Source organism: Haliotis rufescens, unplaced genomic scaffold, assembly GCF_023055435.1.
Source record: "Haliotis rufescens isolate VD_foot unplaced genomic scaffold, xgHalRufe1.0.p SCAF_12, whole genome shotgun sequence".
NCBI classification, from domain to species: Eukaryota; Metazoa; Mollusca; class Gastropoda; order Lepetellida; family Haliotidae; genus Haliotis; species Haliotis rufescens.
Genome location: NW_025963802.1, coordinates 8,309,842 through 8,330,342, shown reverse-complemented (window position 1 = coordinate 8,330,342; position 20,501 = coordinate 8,309,842). Strand labels below are relative to the sequence as shown.

Here is a 20,501-nt window from a genome sequence, read left to right as displayed (position 1 = left end):
ATAATGTTCCTTAAACTGTTATATAAGTATGTCCAATGAAGAATCATATAGAAAGGTTACCCTTTGACTGAACTAGGTATCTGGTCACGATGCACCTGTGCGATTGACTTTGTGCACCAAAGAAATGAGTTTCCAATGATACACAAACGGACAAACGGCTTTGTAAGTCAGAGTTACGACCTTTATACGAGGTCTGGTAAAAACGTTCTAAGCCAGACTAACTTTCAACTATGGGCCATAACAAAGTGAGCTAGTCAATGTAGTACATTGTTTGAGTAGTTCATTGCAAGTGTATTTGGTCTGTTGGGGTGTTTGTATATTAGTGACAGCCAGTTGAAGATGATAGGGGCCAGTTGAAGGTGATAGGGGTCCAAATGGACACAACCCGTGAAGATTTCGGGGTAGAATAGCTCTTTAGCAACCCATGCTTGCCGTAAAAGGTGACTATGCTTGTCGTAAAAGGCGACTAACGGGATCGGGTGGTCAGGCTCACTGACTTGGTTGATGCATGTCATCGATCCAAATTGCGTGGATCGATGCTCATGATATCAATCACTGGATTGTCTGGTCCAGACTCGATTATTTACAGACCGCCGTCATATAGCTGGAATATTGCTGAGTGCGGCGTTAAACAACAAACCAACCAACCAAATGGACACAGAAATTGAAAAGAACGAGCACCTAGTAGTCATGAAGTTTCTGACTTTCTTAAAAAGGACACTCAAAAAAATTCATGACCGCATCTCACAAATGTGTGGAGATAAGTGCCCTAGCTATTCCATTGTTAAATGTTGGGCATCTGTTTAAGGTTGGGAGAAGAAGCCTTGATGATGACCCTAGGTCTGGACGTCCCTCGACTTCCATCAATGAAGATTTAATCAAGGAGATCGAAAAATCTTATACTGTCAGGTAGACGTATAACCATTGGTTAACTTGGTTAACTAAGATCCACTGAAACTTTATTCATGAACATTTACAGATGAATAAGGGTGCCAAAGTTTCTAAATTCTGATCTTAAGGAAAAAAGAACCGACATTGCCAGAGAAAATTTACAGATAATAGAGGATCATTTTGTCAAATTCAAAAAGAGATTAGTAATGGGTGAGGAAACATGGGTCTACCACTATGATCCCGAGTCAACTTCTCCATCACCAAAGAAATTCAAGTCTTTGAGATCAGTTAAGAAAGTTATGGCTATTGTATTCTGGGATGCAAAGGGAATGATCCTTTTTGATTACTTAGAAAGTCAAAAGTCAATTACAGGTGCCTACAATGCTGATTTGCTTCATCGCCTGAGAGATTCTATAAAAAAAAAAGCGGCGAGGAAATGTGACTGAAGTTCTACTACTTAATGACAATGCCTCTTCTCACACCTCTAGACTTGCAAAGGTGGCTGTGCGACAATGTGGGTTTGAAGAGGTTCCTCACCCTCTATACTCGCCAGACCTGGCACCAAGTGATTTCCACCTGTTTCCTAAACTGAAAGAACACCTTGTGGAAAGCCCTATGCCGTGAACAGGTTTTTCAGGGTGGCTTCAGAGAACTTCTTCCTGACTGAACCGAAAAGCTTAATTATCGATATGAGAAGTGTATTGAAATGCAGGGAGATTATGTTGAAAAATAAAATTAAAAACACTTTCACAATTGTTGGTTTTATTTGTTAGGCTTAGAACTTTTTGACCAGCCCTCGTATTCGACAAGGCTTAGGACTAAAGTGATTTAGAATATTTTTATGCAAGTCCGATTCAGAAAGATCATGTGGACGAGATCCATGCAAAGGACCACCTCAATGGATTTCATGAGAGCGAGTAAGCGAATGTGTTAAGGCAGTTTTCAACGGTATTTCTGTTATATCACTTAAGCATGTTCTCATTGTGGTCATATTGATATTTTCAGTTGACAATTCTTGTAAAGCTTTCTCCTTGTTGCAGCCTGTTGGCTGTTGAACTTGAGAAGCAGGCAGTTATGATGCTGATAAGTTTGTTAAAAAAAAAAAAATATAATCCACTGTCTCTACAATAACACAGACACTCAGAATATGGTGATGATTTATTCAAACAGTATGATAACCATATAACAGTTGCTTTGAAGTGACAATATTGAATCAGCAGGTCTACAGGACAATGGAATGGGCCTTGGCTACACACAAATTAATGGATAATTAAATCTATGGGTAAACACTTGAAAGGAGCTACAACTTTACATTCACTACTGCACCAAATCAAATATCTTGTCAAGGATCAACTCAAACCTTTATCTCACAAAATAAATATTTCTGGAGGTCATTCAAAAGATGTTCAATCTACATAACTTAAGGATTACATGCACCTTGACAAACAACAGTAGCCCACCAGACTGCATGTATTAGAATAACTACATGACTTTGTGAGGATGCTCTTTATATAATTATGTATTCAGAATTAATTCATAAATGCTAAGTTTGATGTTTTTGCTTTCAAGGTATACTTAAAATTTGATTTCAACTACATTAGGGCCATCATTAATTGAAATTAGGCTGAACTTCTACAGTCAAGATCCAAACAAAGCAGCATTTGGTTAAGCCAAGATGTCTTGGATCAAAATGATAAAAAGATTCGTGAGTTTGAAGTAAGCCCTTTCTTTCTTTCACATCCTACATAATTGTAGACTGACAAAATGTATTTGAGAAAGGGGAAAACATTAATCTGGCCTTGATGTTCACATTAACAAAAATGAAACTATTTTTAGTTGCATGGTTTTATCAATATATAGTACACATTTAAGCAATCCATTGTTCTTTGGTTTGTGATGCACAAAGCATTTTTGATATTCATGTTAATCAAAGGGATGAAGTGGTACCTCTAGGTTAGACAATGTTCTATGATGTTCTTTCACATGTAAAAAAACCCTTTTTATATCATTATTTAAGATTAGCCACAGTACACCTTGTACATGTTTCCCATAAATAAAACATCCAAAGGAGTGAACTGAACCAGTCCATCTACATTCAAGGCAAACACACTTACCACTGGGATAGACTACTAAATGTTTGATGAGTTGTTGGATAAGGCTGTTGCAATAAAGTGAATAAACATCCTTTGCGTCAGTGCCAAGCTATTTTGCTCGATTACCGGTACTTAGTAACCTATCACTATTTTAACTCAATTTATCACCACATAACAGTTATCAAATTCCAAAAATAGCAATAAATATAAAAATATGCTGATCAGTAAATTACTTCATTACAAAGCAGAATCATAAATAACCCTGAGTATCATTGAATTGAAAATGCTGTACTGAATACATACTTAGTCTTGGAAAAGCAAACATTACTAAAAACCTAACAGCTCTAATGGTCGTTACAATGTCCTACGAGAAATTATAATTGAACATGCCAATCTAACTGATAATATCTAATGGCGAAACATTATACCTTTCAATTTGTATTATTTAAAAATATGGCAAATGACAAATTATGTACATAAAGTTTAAGGATCATATTGCTTATTATTAGTTTAATATAAACTAAGATAATATCCAACATTTACATACAATCAAACTAACCTACACAAAAATAGTTAAAAGGCGTTTGCCTATACAAAAGAGAATGTCTTCAATCTACATCAATGACAAATTTAGATTAAGGAAAAACAAAATATTCAAATACCAGCTGGTAAATTGCTACATGGAATCTTTAAAAATATTTCTTGCATATGGTTATTAGATTTCCAACTTTAACATGAATCTTCCATTATCTTTTCTCAAAATTACTCAAAAGCAGATGTTAGAAAACATATGTAATAAAAAATTATGAGAATTCATTTCCCCCCCCCCCCCCCCCCCCCACCCAAGTTGCTCATCAACAGCATCCTTGGGTTGGGCAGCTTGTTGCCTCTCAACATGTGTGGGACTGGTTATCTTAGTATCTTACTCCTAGTCTATCACATCAATGATAAGGCAATATTCACAAACAAAACATACCTCATAGAACATGAAGAGGCAAAGTGATTTACACTTTGCACAAGAGATGGGCGGAATGTTGTTAGGATGTTCAATAGTAAACCTTTCATAACGTATGGTCAGGTCTTCACTGAAATATTCTAAACTTGATTCTCAAGAATACAATTATAGTTTGTGATCAATAAAAATTCTTATTTACAGAAACAACTGTCCTCAAGGCTTATAAATTTGAAAGTTTGAAATAAGGATACTATTAATAAATATCAAAGTATTGCAAGAAATCTTTTCAGTATAATTTTGAAAGTGAATATGTCAAGGTAGTGACTGTCATGAAAAGGAGTAAAACATATATTTGTACATGAACAAAAACAGCCCAAATACACATTAAACATGTACTGAATAATCCCACAGGTAACAGATGATAGGATCAAACATGGACAGGACCATATGCTTTCAAACCAATCACTCTGGACAAATAATAGACACATGAACAGAGCATGATACTGAAGTCCAAAACATTGAAGCTGAACATAACAGTTTGTTGTTGTCTAAATCCACAGAACAAAAAAACCTTCTTGTACAAATAATTAAGACTTGTTCAGAACAACATTATCTGAACAGTATTGGACACAAAGACCCCTCACATGTGCATTATAATCATGAACAAAAACAATATGTTAGTACATAATTAGAATGTAACTTGTTGGTATGGAAAAGAGTGGGCATCCTTTTCTAGATCAATCGAAGGCACAACCATTAACTTGGAAATGCCAACAGGGAACATAATGCAGGATGGATTCAGATACGAACATGTGAAAGTGCGTTAGACAACATTAAACATGGGCCGGACGGTTAGTTCGACATTACAAAGAAAGAAATAACAATATGTTATCCAGTTACTTACAAACTTCATACTCATACAGATTGGTCATCACTTGGCTGCCTCAATATATACTAGTGAAAAGGAGTTAAAAAACACCTGATGTTTTCATACGGGCATAGTTATTCTGTCTGGTTGGTATTGGGTGTTCTATTCTTGTTTTGAGCAGTACATATACAAAGCTTAGTGGTAATTTGTGTTAGAACCAAGTCATGACACATGACACAAGATAATGATTAGTTGGAACAAAATAACTCACAAAATAGAGAAATAAAGACACAATAGATGGCACCCTTCCAGGTACAAAGGAATGGTAATAGTATAAAGCATTGCAGAGTGCATAGTTTGGTAGCATAGGAAAATAGACTCTTTGGCAGATGAAACTGTTTTTAGAAGGAATATTTATTTGCTGGTAATAAAAGTATAAAATGTACAACTAACAAACTATCTAAACTGAGTGAGCTGGTTCCCTGTCTTTAATATTAAATTTGAAAATAAAACAGTTTTCTGAAACTATAAAAGTTATAATGGATATGCCTACTTAACCATGTTTCACCATGGTTACAAACAGCTTATACGAAAAGATAAAATAAATGACTTCATCTGAACATGCTGACAAACCTTGGTTAAGGACAAACTACATCTTATTTTCCAAAATAGACTGTCACAAGTAAAAAGGATATGCATGAATGTTTGGAAGAGAAATTCATACAAAAATACAGTGTTTTGGGAAAAAAAAGAGAACAACATCATGTTAAAGTTTGAAAACTAACAAACATAAAAGATATCTGAATCAGATACTTTAATAAGCTGAAGCACAGCTTATCCTAGGACATGCCAATGCGCAATTCCTCTTGTTCTTAAATGACCCACATCATAAACACTGATGGACTAATGTCACATAGTTCGTCCAAGTTGAATCTCAAATAACCACTCCTTGAAAATATCCATAGTCATACATGATACATGACATGTAATATATGTATGTTAAAAAGAAATGACAATGTAGGTCAGTGTACTAGGTTTTAACATTATTTTCACGTCCATTTCCCTGAAAGATAATTTTTTTAAGTCAAGTGGACCATGGGTACTAATAACCTATTATCATATACACTGAAAACAACAATGGAAGGGACCATTCACATATGTTTAACATTCCAGACATCAAACACATTCCAGGAACTTCTCTGAAAGAAAACGAAAATGACCACAAATAACAGCACTAAAAACAAAGTTTTGTCTGGCATCGAAACCAGTAACAAATGAGATAAATATTGGTCTGCAGCTGTCAAAATTACAGACATTAACACTTGTTAGGCTTTTTAAAACAGTAGTATCTATCAAAAAACGTCAACATTCGATGATTTAGAATTGTGTAAAATAAAAGTTTAAAAAACAGTAGTTTGACACAGTTGTTTTCACAGTCCATGGAAGTTCGTAACTCTGGACACTAATAGCTGTTTGATTCCCTGGTGATCTTTCACCAAGCTAATGTTTTGTTTGTTTGTTTTGTTTGGTTGTTGCTTAATGCCGCACTCAGCAATATTCCAGCTATATGACGGCGGTCTGTAAATAATTGAGTCTGGACCAGACAATCCAGTGATTGCCTCAATAGGGTAAGTACATGCTTGCACAAGATTCAATACACACATGGATAAATGTAACCTAATGTTTGAGGTAGGTGTTGTTTTAGAGTGAGTGAGTTGGGTTTAATGCCACTTTTAACATTATTCCAGTAATATCACAGCATGTCAGCTTAATGTGGGTGGAAAGCCCGAAGTGGTGCAGGTCTTGGACGTTTACCACTTCAGAAAAATCCACGAGCATGGGTATGGTGCTGACAAACCTAGAAACATGATCGGGGCGAACCTGGATTCGAACCCACAATCATAGGTTTCGGGCATGCCCAAGGTACGCAAATCTGCACAGCAAATCACGGCGCCTTGGGCGACTGGGCCACCCCTGCCCCGTGTTGTGTTAGAAGGTGAATACTCTTGACTGACTCTGGTCCTGGTCTTTGTTTCATCAGGTTCCTTGTATGTGGTATTTTACAGTACAAGTTCAAATACTGAATATTAGTTAAAATGTATTAATCCTATACAAATCTAACCATCATCATTTTCGTGGTAACATGAGAAAATAATAAGACACTGACAATACATGGTGCTCCTATATTACTAGAAGTATAACATATTTCACATTAACATAACACATTTGGTTATCAACTGATTGAAACCCACAAACTCCAACACGCCCCTTAAAAGCATCTTTAATAACAGATAAGTTGTGTCCATGACATGGCTAGAAGCAACACAGCACAGCCTCTCTTCCTAGACAGTCAAGATGCATGACAACCATCCTAAATTTCATAAGAATCAAAACAAGTTCCAATGTCAATTCTGACACATAAACCTTTCTTTCACATACATCATATGATAGGCCAAGATATAGTCTTACGTGTCTCTGCCACAGGGGTCAGTATTTCCTCATTGGAGTACATGATAGTCAGTGAGGGAGTTAGAGTTAAATGCTGCATTAATCATATTTTAGTTATATCATGGCATGTCAACTTGATGTGGCTGGAAAACCCATGATGCCAGTCTTAGACGTTTACCCTGTTGCTGAAACCCACAAGCTTATATACATAATCACTGCAAACCAGGACTCAACCAACCAACAGGTTTCTAGCATGCCTAAGGGACACAACTCTCCAAAGCAAAAGGCGACACCTTAGACGACTGGGCCACCTGTGCCCTGAGAGACAGATCCTAAACAAAATGTCTACAATCATACTATAACACTAATGTGAGACCACTCCATTCACTTGGGAATGTAATGTCCTATATCAACATGATCCAGAAATGATATACACAAGGAACAAGAAAATAACAGACAAAATATGAGGTGAAACCCATAAACACTCGAATGGTGACATGTTTTGGGCACAGACTAATTTCATTCAAATCTTAGTTTGTGTCATGGCAATAAAATAACTTATATTGAAACTAAATATTGATGAAACATAAAGGTCACTTTTATATTAATATAGCCACATTTGATGTCATAAAGAGTGGTTCTATCACTAAATAATAATGTGATGTGTTACAGTTGTAAAAACATTCTCACATGTTTTCAATCCAGTGAAATCTATTCTGGTATCACCATGTGAAATCTGTCAACAATGTGCTACATGTATATAATATATTTGAGATATATGAATATGTGTATTTGTAAGAGAGCATATTTTTGTGAAAATACAGAGTTTGCTATTTACTTCAGAAGTGCATTAAAGCTGTTCCGATCTTGGACTAGTAATAAGATTTTGCAAATATTCAATTGTGTGTATTCTATCCACACAAAAACAAAAAGAATTTGTTAAAAATAACTTAACCATTTCTCCATTAAAAAGGTCAACAATCACTTATCACACACAACAGCATAAACAACTTCATTTATTAACAATCCATGTGAAAAATTCCAAGACCTATGTCAGTCTTCATAACACTCTAACATAAGACATTCAAAATATATGTTCACTAATGCCAAATGAAATCTAATCAGAATTGTATTAAAAAAACAGTTTTAAAAAGTTTTCAAACATGAGTGTATAGACTTATATAACATTCACACATCTCATTTAACCAATGCAGGTGGCCACTGATTGTTATGACAACAACATTCAGGTGCTGTAAAGAGAAATGTAATATGTTGATTGTTCCAAGAATATGCAGTTCATTTGATTCTTAAGAGCAAATGATGAATGAAGTTTCTTTATATTATTATGGCAGGCACAGTAAACTTCAAACATCAAGTGTCTGAACAACACCGCAATACCTTGCAGTACTAACTCTGTAATCTTTTTATCATATTACTGATACATCTTCTTATATCCAATCACCATAAATTTGAGAATCTGACACATCCTGTTGGAATTGAAGAAATATGTCTACTTAGTGTCCATATGGTCCTGCTGTGAATGACAAATGCTGCCACTGCCTCCAACAACCCAAACACAAAAAGTTAATGATTTCACAGTCTACTGTACTGCAAGGCATCGTTATATTCATACTTGTCACCAGATAGAAACAAGTGACATGTCAGGAAGATTACCTTAACCATGTTAACAAGAACAGAGAATGAATAATTTATTAAAAAAAATAACATGCAAAAAGTATTCAACATATTTCTGGGATTCAATTATATTTTAACAATTATACAAATACATATAAACACACCCATGTGACATGCATGTTTTTTTACAAGAGTTTATATAGAACTGGTACTGGTACTGGCACTGACAAAGGTGGACCGTATAAATTCTATTTATTGGATACATGAACGACAGAACTAACTATCGAGGCATGTCACCATAACCTGGATCAGTTATTCACATACATGTACACTTCACTTTCTTCTTTCCTTCTGGGACATAACCTCTGTTGTTACAGCACTTGTGAATGGCAACAAAAGATTATAGCTTCTTCTGGTTAGCCTGCTGTCTTCTCTTCATGAATGTGCTAAATGCCTTAACAATATTGAGAAATTTCAAGCAATGGGTATTGAGTTTTCAAATCATTCTATTCCAGTACACTTCTGTTTCTTCTTATTAACTTCAAATGTCAGAAAATATGTCATTAATTGCTATCAACTCTCGAAACATAAGACAAAGTTGAAAATAAAGGTCATACTTCATTGGTAAATTGTGTAGCATCCAATATGACATAAATGATAACATTGAGGAATGTTATACATTGGGATGATGAGAGTTGAATTCACATACCAAACAGGACTAACCACTCAGTCCAATGCAAAACAATCACCTGTGCTCCTTGTTTCACTCCCTTCCCAAGGAGATGAACACTGTTTTATAGGACATGCCTTCCTCTAAGCCACTTAGCATGCTGTATAGATTGCTTGTATAGTCCACTCACAAATGTTAAAATAAACTCCAGGGCCCACTTGCACAAAGCGATCTTAGCGCTAAGACTATCGTAAGCCTATGTTAAAGTATGGGAGTTACGGTCATCTTAGCGCTAAGATTGCTTTGCGCAAATGGGCCCAGACAAACCTGAAAGAAACTGTTTCTTACACAGTGAAGCCATGTTAGTCCACCCCACTTGGAACCCTCATTCACAATGATGACTGTTGGACATACAACTGAAGGGACACTACCACATACCCATGAACAGTTAATCCAGATGATTTCACTGGGAATAGTAGTGTCCATATTAACACGGTTTCAATGTATTCAAACACTTGGATACATCCCAGAGTCACAGCATAACCCAGCAGATTACCACCGGAACTGAATTTAGAAAATCTCAACGAGCTTGACAAGTCCCAGGGAGGAATTGATACCACAGGAAATACCAAGAACTAAGAAGAAAGCCATCATCATGCCAGCAGTGCCTGCATTTTCTGGTGCTACTTGTCTGAAAAAAAAAGAAGAAGGAAATTCTATTTATATAACCAGTCTGTATGAATGATCATTAACAAGGTACCACTTAAATCACATACCAACAAGAAGACAAAGTTATCGATATCCCCCACCCTTAAACTATGTGCCTAAAATCACAAGAACTATGTCATATACCTCATTATATCAAAAAGCTTAAACCAAAGCATGTGAGTACAACTGACATTATGAATGATAACTTAACCCAACGATTCCCACCATTCTTTAAATGCTTTCAACACCTTCCATTAGTAATGGTACTTTTAATACACAGAGCTTTTCATTTGATAGCAGTGTTACATGTAATATTTTCAAAACTCAAAATCATATTTCCCCAACAAAATAGCACACACAAACTATACAACTTGTGAATTGATGTACGATTGTGTGATTGTTCATATAAAAAGCTGCAATATGTGCAACATCCCACTCTATCAGGGTACGACGTCACACACTCAACCAAGTCACTAAACATGACCACCTGATCCATATAGTCCCCTTTAAATACAAGTTTGCTGGGGACCTATTTTAACTTTGACTCGCAACATTGTTGTATGATGTGCTGACAAACCTTCATCAGTAAATATTTAGTAGTTTATCAGGTATACTTTTCAAATTTTGAACCTTAGTCCAACTTATTATTTCAAAGGAAAGCAAATGCTAAAAACCCAAACAAAACAGAGCTTGAATAGTTAAAGGCATCAAATGAGCACTTGCCTGATCTGTATACAAAGTTTCACAAAGAAACAAAAAGCAGGTAAAGAGTTCCGGAAAGATCTCTATTCTCATTTCAACTACAAGTCCAACTTATTGCCTTGAAAAGCAAAAACAATTTAAAAATTCTTAAAATTCTCACATTTGTGTGTCACTATGTACTGAGGGGGTTTATGGTGCTCACGATGTCAACCATTTACCATTAACTAGTCTCTCTCTTCCAGGGGTCTGGAAAATTTAAAATCCCAATCGGACATTTGCATTTAGGCCACGCCCCCTTCAAATAGCGTATTTTAGTACAACTTTTCATACACATTACAAGTTGTTACGTTCAGTGTTCCCTCGTTATTGTTTATCTGGACTAATGTTTGCAATATAATTTATTAATTATATTCAAAATTTTATTCAATAATTATAATAATGTTTACAATAACTTCGGCAAAATCATATGTGAAGTGGTCGGTAGATCACACAATTCACCGTTATTTACAGCAACCACGGTCAGATTACCGCTATTGACGCCTTGAAACAAACTTTAGTTGCAAGAGAATGGATACACATGTCATAAATGCCGTACCATGACTCGCTAGAAGTCATATTTGAGGCAGTTTGACTATTAAATTCAACATAATGTTTTCTCAATCGAAATTCATATAGTGCGGGAAGTCCCTACGGTGACTGGTCAAAATCGTTCCATACGTAAAAAAATATCCTGCATACCATCTGTACCAAAGTGCTATGCTTATGGTTCTTATAATTTAAGTATATGTAGTGGAAGCTGCAACTAATATAGCACGATATTGGAATATATTATTCCTGATAAAAAATAATTTCAGATACAATTTCTTCTGACCATTGCATAAAAATTCTTTAAAGTGGTATCATTGGGTACGTTTTAACTGAATCACTGGTAGTTTGGGAGGAAACCTATGCACAGCTGATTGCTATTTCCGGCTTAGTTTACAAGAAAATACACACAGTAATCTTAATCTCTGCGTATAAAACAATGCCTTGGAGAGCAGGAAATACATTTTATATGGTAAATCATCATGTCTAGTGATGTTTTATATCAAATTTCATACTTTTATTGACTAAGTTTGTTATACCTGTTTCTTCACCTGAATTCGCTGAAGGGATACGGTAACACTCATCAATAATTTGGACCCTTTTGATTTTTATAATGTCCGGAGAGAAAAATTTAAATGTTCGGATATTTTAAACCGGACCGTTTCCGGACCCCTGCTCTCTTCTTCACCCCATACCCCCACCCCTCAATGCACCCCTGGAAGCATGTGTTTATCCACAGCATGTCAATTGATGCAGTACTTACTTTGGTGCATACATCATACACAAACTGCTGAAGTAGCCACTGGTGAATGCCATCAATGCTGCACCAATGATGTAAACATAGTCATTGTTGATGAGGACTGGAATTGTGCGTACTTCTGGGCGGAAGTTACACAGCACATAAAATGGGATGAAGAACAGTCCACGGATAACGATTGGAATCCACACAAACCGGGGCCCAGGCTGAAACAGAAATAATATGCATAAAATACCAAACCAAGTATTTGCCAGAACATTTGGAACATGGAATATTATTCTGGTGATGCCAATTATTAATTAAAGTATGACATGAGCAAAGGGTCTTTATTCTAGAGTGAGCTGTATCTAATCTAACCATATACCGTATATAGCTGTGTATAAGGCGAGTTTTTCGTACCTAAAATGAGGGGGTTAAGAAGGGGGGTCGTCTTATACACGGAGTCAAAGATCTCACATTTTTTTCCACTGGCGATGTCAACCGGCGTCCGATAGCCAGCCCAGCATTTGACAATAAAACTTCACATTTCGTCCTAAATAACAGTTCCAATAGCTATTTCTATACATAAACATGATTTGTATCTCTTTTCCTTGAATAAAATTTAATAATTTCTGCAAATAAAGTTGAAATGACCCTCGCCTCGATGCAGATTGTCAAACCAGCTGACACGGTAAAACAATCACCATCCGTGAGTAAAATGTAACAAAAGTCTGTGACTGGGCAGCACGTGACCATCAGTCTTAGAATAGGGATACACTCACATTCTAAACCAGACAGGTCCATGCAGCTGTGAGCTCTGCCACAAACTGAAATTTGGATGCCATTGGAAATGCCTGATAAGCATTTAGTTGCCTTTTACAACAAGCATGAGGAAATATATGGTCAGGTGCGGTGAAATAGGGTTTAACATCATGTTCAAGATTATTGCACTTATATAGCGATGTGCATGCATGTATGTGTGTGTGGCTGCTTGAACTAGTAAGGTCTAATGCTGGTTTTATAGAGCCAGACCACTGGGTGAGGTGAGGTGAGGTGAAATTGGGTTTAATGTCGCGTCCAAGATTATTGCACTTATATAGCGATGTGCATGCATGTGTGTGTGTTTGTGTGTGTGTGGCTGCTTGTACTAGTCCGGACTGATCACGATTTATAGTGCTAGCTCACTGAGATACCATGCCACAGTTTAACATGAATACCCCACTCAGACACAGTATACTGACTCCGAGCTGACCAGTCCTTGTTTTAGCCCTTTAATGCCGAGTGCCAGACAGGGTAACAACCATCTTTTAACGTCTTTTGGTCTGACGTGGCCGGGGATCGAACCCCGGACCTTCCGCTCTCTGGGCGGACGCTCTACCACTAGACCACAGAGGCAGTTACCAGCCCACTGAGATACCCACAGTTTAACATGGATACCATACTCAGACACAGTATACTGACTCCAAGCCGACCAGTTCTTGTTTTTGTCTGCTTAATGTGAAGCGCCTGGTGGTGTAACAAGCCCCATCTTGTAACAACAAGCTGGTGATCGAGCCACAGACCTTCCACACTCCGGCAAACACTCTGCCCACTAGGCCACAGAGGTGGTCCAAATATATGAGGCAACAGAAAACACACAGTTGGTACAGCATCAGTTGCCTCATGCAACATAATATCCATGACAATTAAGTTGTCTGTGGAAAGACATGATAGGTCTCAGAACCACTTTTACTACCTCTGCTTACAATGTAAACGCAAACCCAACAAGGCTTACATGACCAACGATGCTTACCACTTTCACCAATTCAGTTGTTATGTTGCCAAGCAAAGCAAAGAAGTTGAAGTTAAGGAAACAGAAGATCGGCTTGAAATAGGCATCTGAAATGTAGCAATACGTGTTAAAACAATGGCTGATTTCACAAGACATTCAGATGAAAATATGTCTACTACACAACTGCCATCATGAACATGTTTCATCCAACCATTTACCCCTCAAAACCCAAATCATTTAAATCTGCACCATAAATCATGAACTTGTTTTATACAAGATTGTTCAAAGAAATTGGACTGCCACCCAAGAGTGAGGGAGTATTGTTTTACGCCATTTTAGCTATATTCCAGCAATATCACGTAGGGGAACACCAAAAATGGGCTCCACACATTGTACCCATGTGGGGAATCGAATCCGGGTCTTCGTCATGACGTGCTAACACTTTAACCACAAGGCTACCCCTCCGCCCCCTGCAACCCAGGGCACAGAAATACACTCCCTGAGAACTCATTTCCAGAAGGCTTCACACCCTTGCTATATGAGACTGATCCCTACTATGGTTACTTCCTGTCAAAGGTTGGTAGACTAGAGTAATATGTGGCTTCATATCCTTAGCACCGCCGGCAGGTTTTCTTGGGAGGAGAAGATCGTATTTAGACATAATGAAAATATGTGTTTCAACGAGAGAGCAACCAATCCCCGGATTAAAAACAACAACTTTTCACGATGTTTTTGCCGGTTCATATTTTCCCTATCATGCCATCATAATCATCCTGCGTCATACATTTCGGAGCAACAAACTTTAAAAGTTACGGCTTTCCCTGGCCTGACACAATTCTGCCATATTTCCATACCTAACTTATGAAGATATTAGTCTTTCAACATGACTAAATGTTCACAAATGTCTGGCACTCCTAGGAGGAAATGGTTTCAATGGTTTGTTTTGGTCCAGAGCACTTACCTGAAATTGGGAAGTGGATTCTCTCAATGTCGCTCTGGATGGCAGGGAAGAGCATCAATGACACGAAGAACACAAACCACACACAGAATATCAACACCCAGATCTGTAATGACACAATCACATTAGCTTGTAAATATCACAGGAGCAAATTTCTATTTAACTGATAAGAATGTGTAAATGTTGATACAACATATACAGTATCTAAAATGTTATTCATAGAGAATATTGTATCAGCGTTCTTGTCATACAATGTTGATGACACGAGTCTATTTATTACTGAAGAAGATGTCTACATACAGAGACGCATTTTAGTGTCTACCTATAAGGACAGCAATTGCAACAGCAGCTGAACCACAATTTGTTGAATGACATCAACAATCTTCAGCTATGGCGTCGTTTCTTGTGTGACATTGTTTCTAGTGTGACGTCATTCTAACCTCATGTCACAATAAGATTCGAATGATGTCAACAATGTCTTCCTTATGACGGAAACAATACACTGTTGTCTCATGACGTGATATGACCCTAGGGCACATATCACTTTCTGAACCCCAATAAGCTAACCCTCATAGGTAATAAAAAGGTGTATTATGTCACCTTTCAAAGTGTTGTCATTGAATAGCCTACTCATACAGCTTATTGTGCCATCAAGTAATTGTGTTTGTTGTTTTAGTCCAGCATTATGACGGTGCACTAAATCAAATCTGGACCAAACAGTGACTGATATCATGAGCATCAATCAACACAACTGAGGCTTGATGACATGCAATCAACTAAGTCACTGAGACTGACCACCCAACCATGTAGTGGTCTCATACAACCAGCATAGGTTGACAGGGTCTATATTCTTACACTTTCAGTGATGGTGATTGATGGTTGAACATTTGAGATGTCCATGATAACCAGGTGAAACTGAGATTCAACCCCACAACCAATGTCCATCGGATCCTGGTAGTGGTATGACAAAGTGTGCATGCTGCACGTTGAGTAAAAACAACTGATTCCCTTTCTGCTTGATTCTAATAACATGTTTGGGTGAGAGAATGTATGGTAGTGCTGCTCTGAGTGTGCTCTCATTGTATTATCAATACAATACACTGACAGTCTGCAGACAGCAATAACAAAACCAGATGGAACAATGTCATTCATGTGTGATTATAGCAAATCATCAATATATGAAAATGGAAATGCCTCATCAACACACAAAAATAATGTTTACATAGCTTATTGCCTATACACCTATCGCAATCAAATCAGCAATGGCAATAGCGTATTCGACGTAATAAGCGCCCAGGGCACTCTCAAAATTAGAAATAGGGGGCTCTTATTAGAATATTATTTTGGTGAAAAAAAAGAGTTAAAAGATAAATTTCATGGTTTATGCTGACAGCCTGAAATGTTTATATACGACAGATATATTATTCCAGAATTTAATTGCCCATTACTAAGGGTGCATATAACACATGAGTGCGTATTATATTCGAATAAATAAGTCTTGTGTACATTGATCAATCAGAAGGGGTGCTAATTGGGATTGTTCACTTGTCAATAAATTAGCAAATATCGCCGTGGGCGCTTATTAGAGCGGGGTGTGTATTACGTCGAATATGGTATCTGTATATAAAGACTCAACAATGGTACATACCTCTTTGAACACAGACCAGTACCTGCGGATTGTCTGACCACAAGACTCACTCTGGTTTTGAGAAGGAGATGCTTCTTTCTTCAACTTTACCAGCATTTTGAAGTGGCGGTAAAATCTCTACAAAACACAAAACAATTTCACTGAACTCAACTTGCAGGATACACATCCACCTAAGTACCCGCTTCACATACAAATTGTCATGGTTAAACAGTGTCCAAAAAGAAGCAAAATGAAAGTGAAGGGGTCCTTACCCTAATGTTAAAAGTTTAACATTTGTAGATTTAAATACTAAAGAAACAAACCGCAGGGACCCTGGGTGCCCAAGGACTCTGCTTGATTTTGATTACTGATATTAATAGGAACCTCAGAAGACAGTAAACATGTTCAATCAGAAACTATTATTCAATCAGGATTTGTCTAGACCTGCTCAGAAGCTGATATTCGGCCCCAGGCCCCATAACTTCCCAAAAGAAATTTTTTCCCAATTCATGCAATAAAACTCAAGTTTGCAGCTTTTAATACTTTAGGGCATACTTAATCACAAATGCTTGGGGTTCTGCTCCAAGTGCTTTGTTCTCCCTGAAGTATATTTTTGTACGATAAACAACTCCCACTTGTCGTTTATTTCATATATATTACATGTCAACATCATATATGCCTTTTTCAGGATGTTAACAAAATGTACAAGCTTTAAAAACATTACCGTGTTGGTTGGTATTTCCCGAATATTCTCACAATTTTCACATAGATTATTTGTACCTATTCTCCATTTACTGATTGTCAGATCTCTCCCACTTTTGGGTGTGATGGTTCCACCACTGGGCTTATCTACATTGCCCAGCTATATCTATGGGGAACAACTCTTTAGACACTTCCATCTTAAAAAATAACGTTGTCTAATTTACGATGTGATCAAGTTGCGAGTGCATGTTTGAATCTCCAGAAATGACGTCATGAGAGAACAATGTCTCATTGTGAAATAAACCACACTTCATTGTTCATTTCAATTTATTGCTTAGTTATCTTCATGTATTCAGTTACTCTGTACCGAGTGAAACTTAAAAAATATAAATAGCAATGAGTGCATGAACATATTAATTATTTACTATAATTTGGATTATAAAACAAATTACAGGCAGGAAACAGTGTTACACTCAGGCAAATGCACAGGTTGATGTCCCTGTATTATGGGGGATGCCACTTGTTATTTGCTTGATACAAGGTCATGATCAAGACGAGAAATCAAACTTCCATTCATTGGTTCTCAAATGTTCTCAAAGAGGATGTCCAGCCGCCATCAACACCAAATGTGACTTTGCCGTGAAGCAAAATCATATCCATAATCATTGGGCTGATGAATCACGAATCACTGTTGGTAAATTTCTTGCAAATCATGAACTAACAAATTATCTCAAGGGGTGGCACTGAAACCTATAGAGACTTGGACGAAGCCATCTAAATCCATTGAGATACTGCAGGTTGAGCAAGTGAGTGAGTAAGTGAGGTTTTACGCCGCTTTTGGCAATATTCCAGCAATATCACGGCGGGGGACACCAGAAATGGGCTTCACACATTGTACCCATGTCGGGAATCGAACCCGGGTTTTCGGCGTGACGAGCGAACGCTTAAACCACTAGGCTACCCGACCGCCCCGCAGGTTGAGCAAGGAAAATTATGGGACCACAATCATTCAGCTTTGATTAGCTAGATTGTTGTCACCCATGTCCTTGAGAAAGAAAAGAGAAAACTTCTTGCCAAACAGAAACCAGTGACTTGTTTGTTTGTTTGTTCAATGCCACACAGCAATATTTCAGCTGTATGATAGTGTCTGGACCAGACAATCCAGTGATTGACATGAGCATCAATCTACACAATTGGGATATGATGACATGCATCAACCAAGTCAGTAAGCCTGACCACCCGATCTGTTAGTTGCCTCTTACAAAAAGCATACTCGCCTTTTACAGCAAGCATGAGTTGCTGAAGACTTATTCTACTCCTGATTATCACAATGTGTTTCACATCAAGTTGGACTGTGAATTATGCAAATGGAAATTTGAAATGGGACAATTAAGACAATATTTTGTACAGTGCTCACTCTCTTTATCAATTGTATTGTAACGAATGATGGATGTACGAATGTACGGATGTATGTTGCTTAAACAAACGCCATGGGAATTATCCCTTGGACAGTGGCTTGACAAGTATGAAGTCACTGTTTATGGCACCCAAACAGGATATCAAGATCAAAGGTCGTTTCACCCATTCAGCAATATATGCAACGTTATTTTTGTGGGATTAACCGAAAGACCAACACTTTTAGACTGACCCCTTACTGAAGTAAATGCAATGTTAAAATACAATGTTAACATAACATGTTTTTCCCAGTGTGCCTGCCAAGGGCACTCCTAAAGATTGGAATACCCGGTAGTAGATAAATTCCTGGCCTGTTGTCATGGTTATGTCACTTAACACAACATGTTCTGGCTTTCAGAAATACTACAAAGAGAAAACAAGAGTAATTCTTCATCATCATAGATAACACAAGTTATGATCCCATCATCTCCATATTAGCTGTGTATTTGTGTAAAATATGCAAAAGAAACCACCATTACCTAATTAATTTAAAGTTGCTTGCATACAATTACTCATGAAAAATGTTTAAAAACCTGAACAGTTTTGTTAAAACGTTTGTAATTAGCCAGTGTAGCCTATTCAGCCAGTATTTCTTCACTGTTTTTACTAACGATACTGATTGAATGCAGGCATCACAAAATAAAGAAGCTCTCAGGCAGCAAATAAGCAACAAATGCATTATCAGTATTTATCACTCTGATCATTTTGTAACTTTGACGTGTATATGGCTGAGCTAATGAAGTGCTACACACATCTTCCCAAGGCAAAGGCATTATTTGACAGTAAAAGTCAAGTTTTAACCCTTGCCGATCTAGGCTGGAATTTCTGGGCTCGATCAGAACGCAACTAGAGGCTATTACGAGTTATGTCACTTTAATGTCCTTCCTATTGAAAAATCAGATTCAGTCTCTCATATCACTTGCTGTTGCTTCAAACAAAATGACGGAGTCCATTCAAGACGATCTGATCGCTAATCAAGAACTATATGTGATAAATGGGTCTTCCTCCGCGAAGTACATCAAATCACTTGAGCACCTTGATTAAAAACATAAAATGATTTCTAAAATATCTGTCGACGCCCAGTGTACAGTACACATGCTTTGCAAAGCCTGCAGTCGACCAAAATCTGCATGTTGATAACCAAGTTGTTTACGAACTGGGTGTCTAGTTCGTTACGCGACTTTAATTAGACTATGCATAGAAAAAGCCAAAATGTAACTCCGGAATTCCAGCCTAGTTTGACAAGGGTGGAAACAGGACTTTTATAGTAAGTTAACTCCCTTGCCTCAGGAAGACATGTTACACACTTGTGGAACAGAACAGCAAATTTACTTTTACATGGTTCTTATTTATTGGTTTTTCAATACCTACTGCGGTAATATTGAACCCAAGGGACTAAAAATATATTAAATACCCAAAGAAAGTATCAATACCCAATGTGAATGAGAAAAGTACTAAATGAATCAACAAATTCTGGAGCACAGGTGCATGGTCATCAAGCATGTTGGGTATCTTCCAAAAGGATATTTCACATAATACACTTTAATAAGAAACAATATTGGGCACTCTGAGAGGTGAACAAGGGTAAAAGCAGAACCATTATACTCATTAATAGACCAAAATGATAGATTGTTATGACCACCTTTGTAATTTATTTCATCATCATAATTTGTTCATTAAGTTGCATTATATTATTT

At 37.1% G+C, this 20,501-nt stretch overlaps 1 protein-coding gene across 3 annotated transcripts in view; it reads right to left on the bottom strand.

Moving 5' to 3' along the window:
* Window positions 1-2,036: 2,036 nt before the first annotated feature.
* The window catches only part of LOC124143900 (equilibrative nucleoside transporter 1-like), a 55,819-nt gene continuing 37,354 nt past the window's right edge, over window positions 2,037-20,501 (bottom strand). For all 3 annotated transcript variants that reach the window (XM_048393341.1, XM_046513069.2, XM_046513068.2), the window contains 5 exons: window positions 16,669-16,785; window positions 15,024-15,126; window positions 14,084-14,169; window positions 12,319-12,518; window positions 2,037-10,251 (listed from right to left, as the gene is read on the bottom strand). In XM_048393341.1, the coding sequence (XP_048249298.1) occupies window positions 10,131-10,251; window positions 12,319-12,518; window positions 14,084-14,169; window positions 15,024-15,126; window positions 16,669-16,785 (627 nt within the window). In that variant the 3' untranslated portion in view covers window positions 2,037-10,130. The remainder of the gene's footprint in view (window positions 10,252-12,318; window positions 12,519-14,083; window positions 14,170-15,023; window positions 15,127-16,668; window positions 16,786-20,501) is intronic.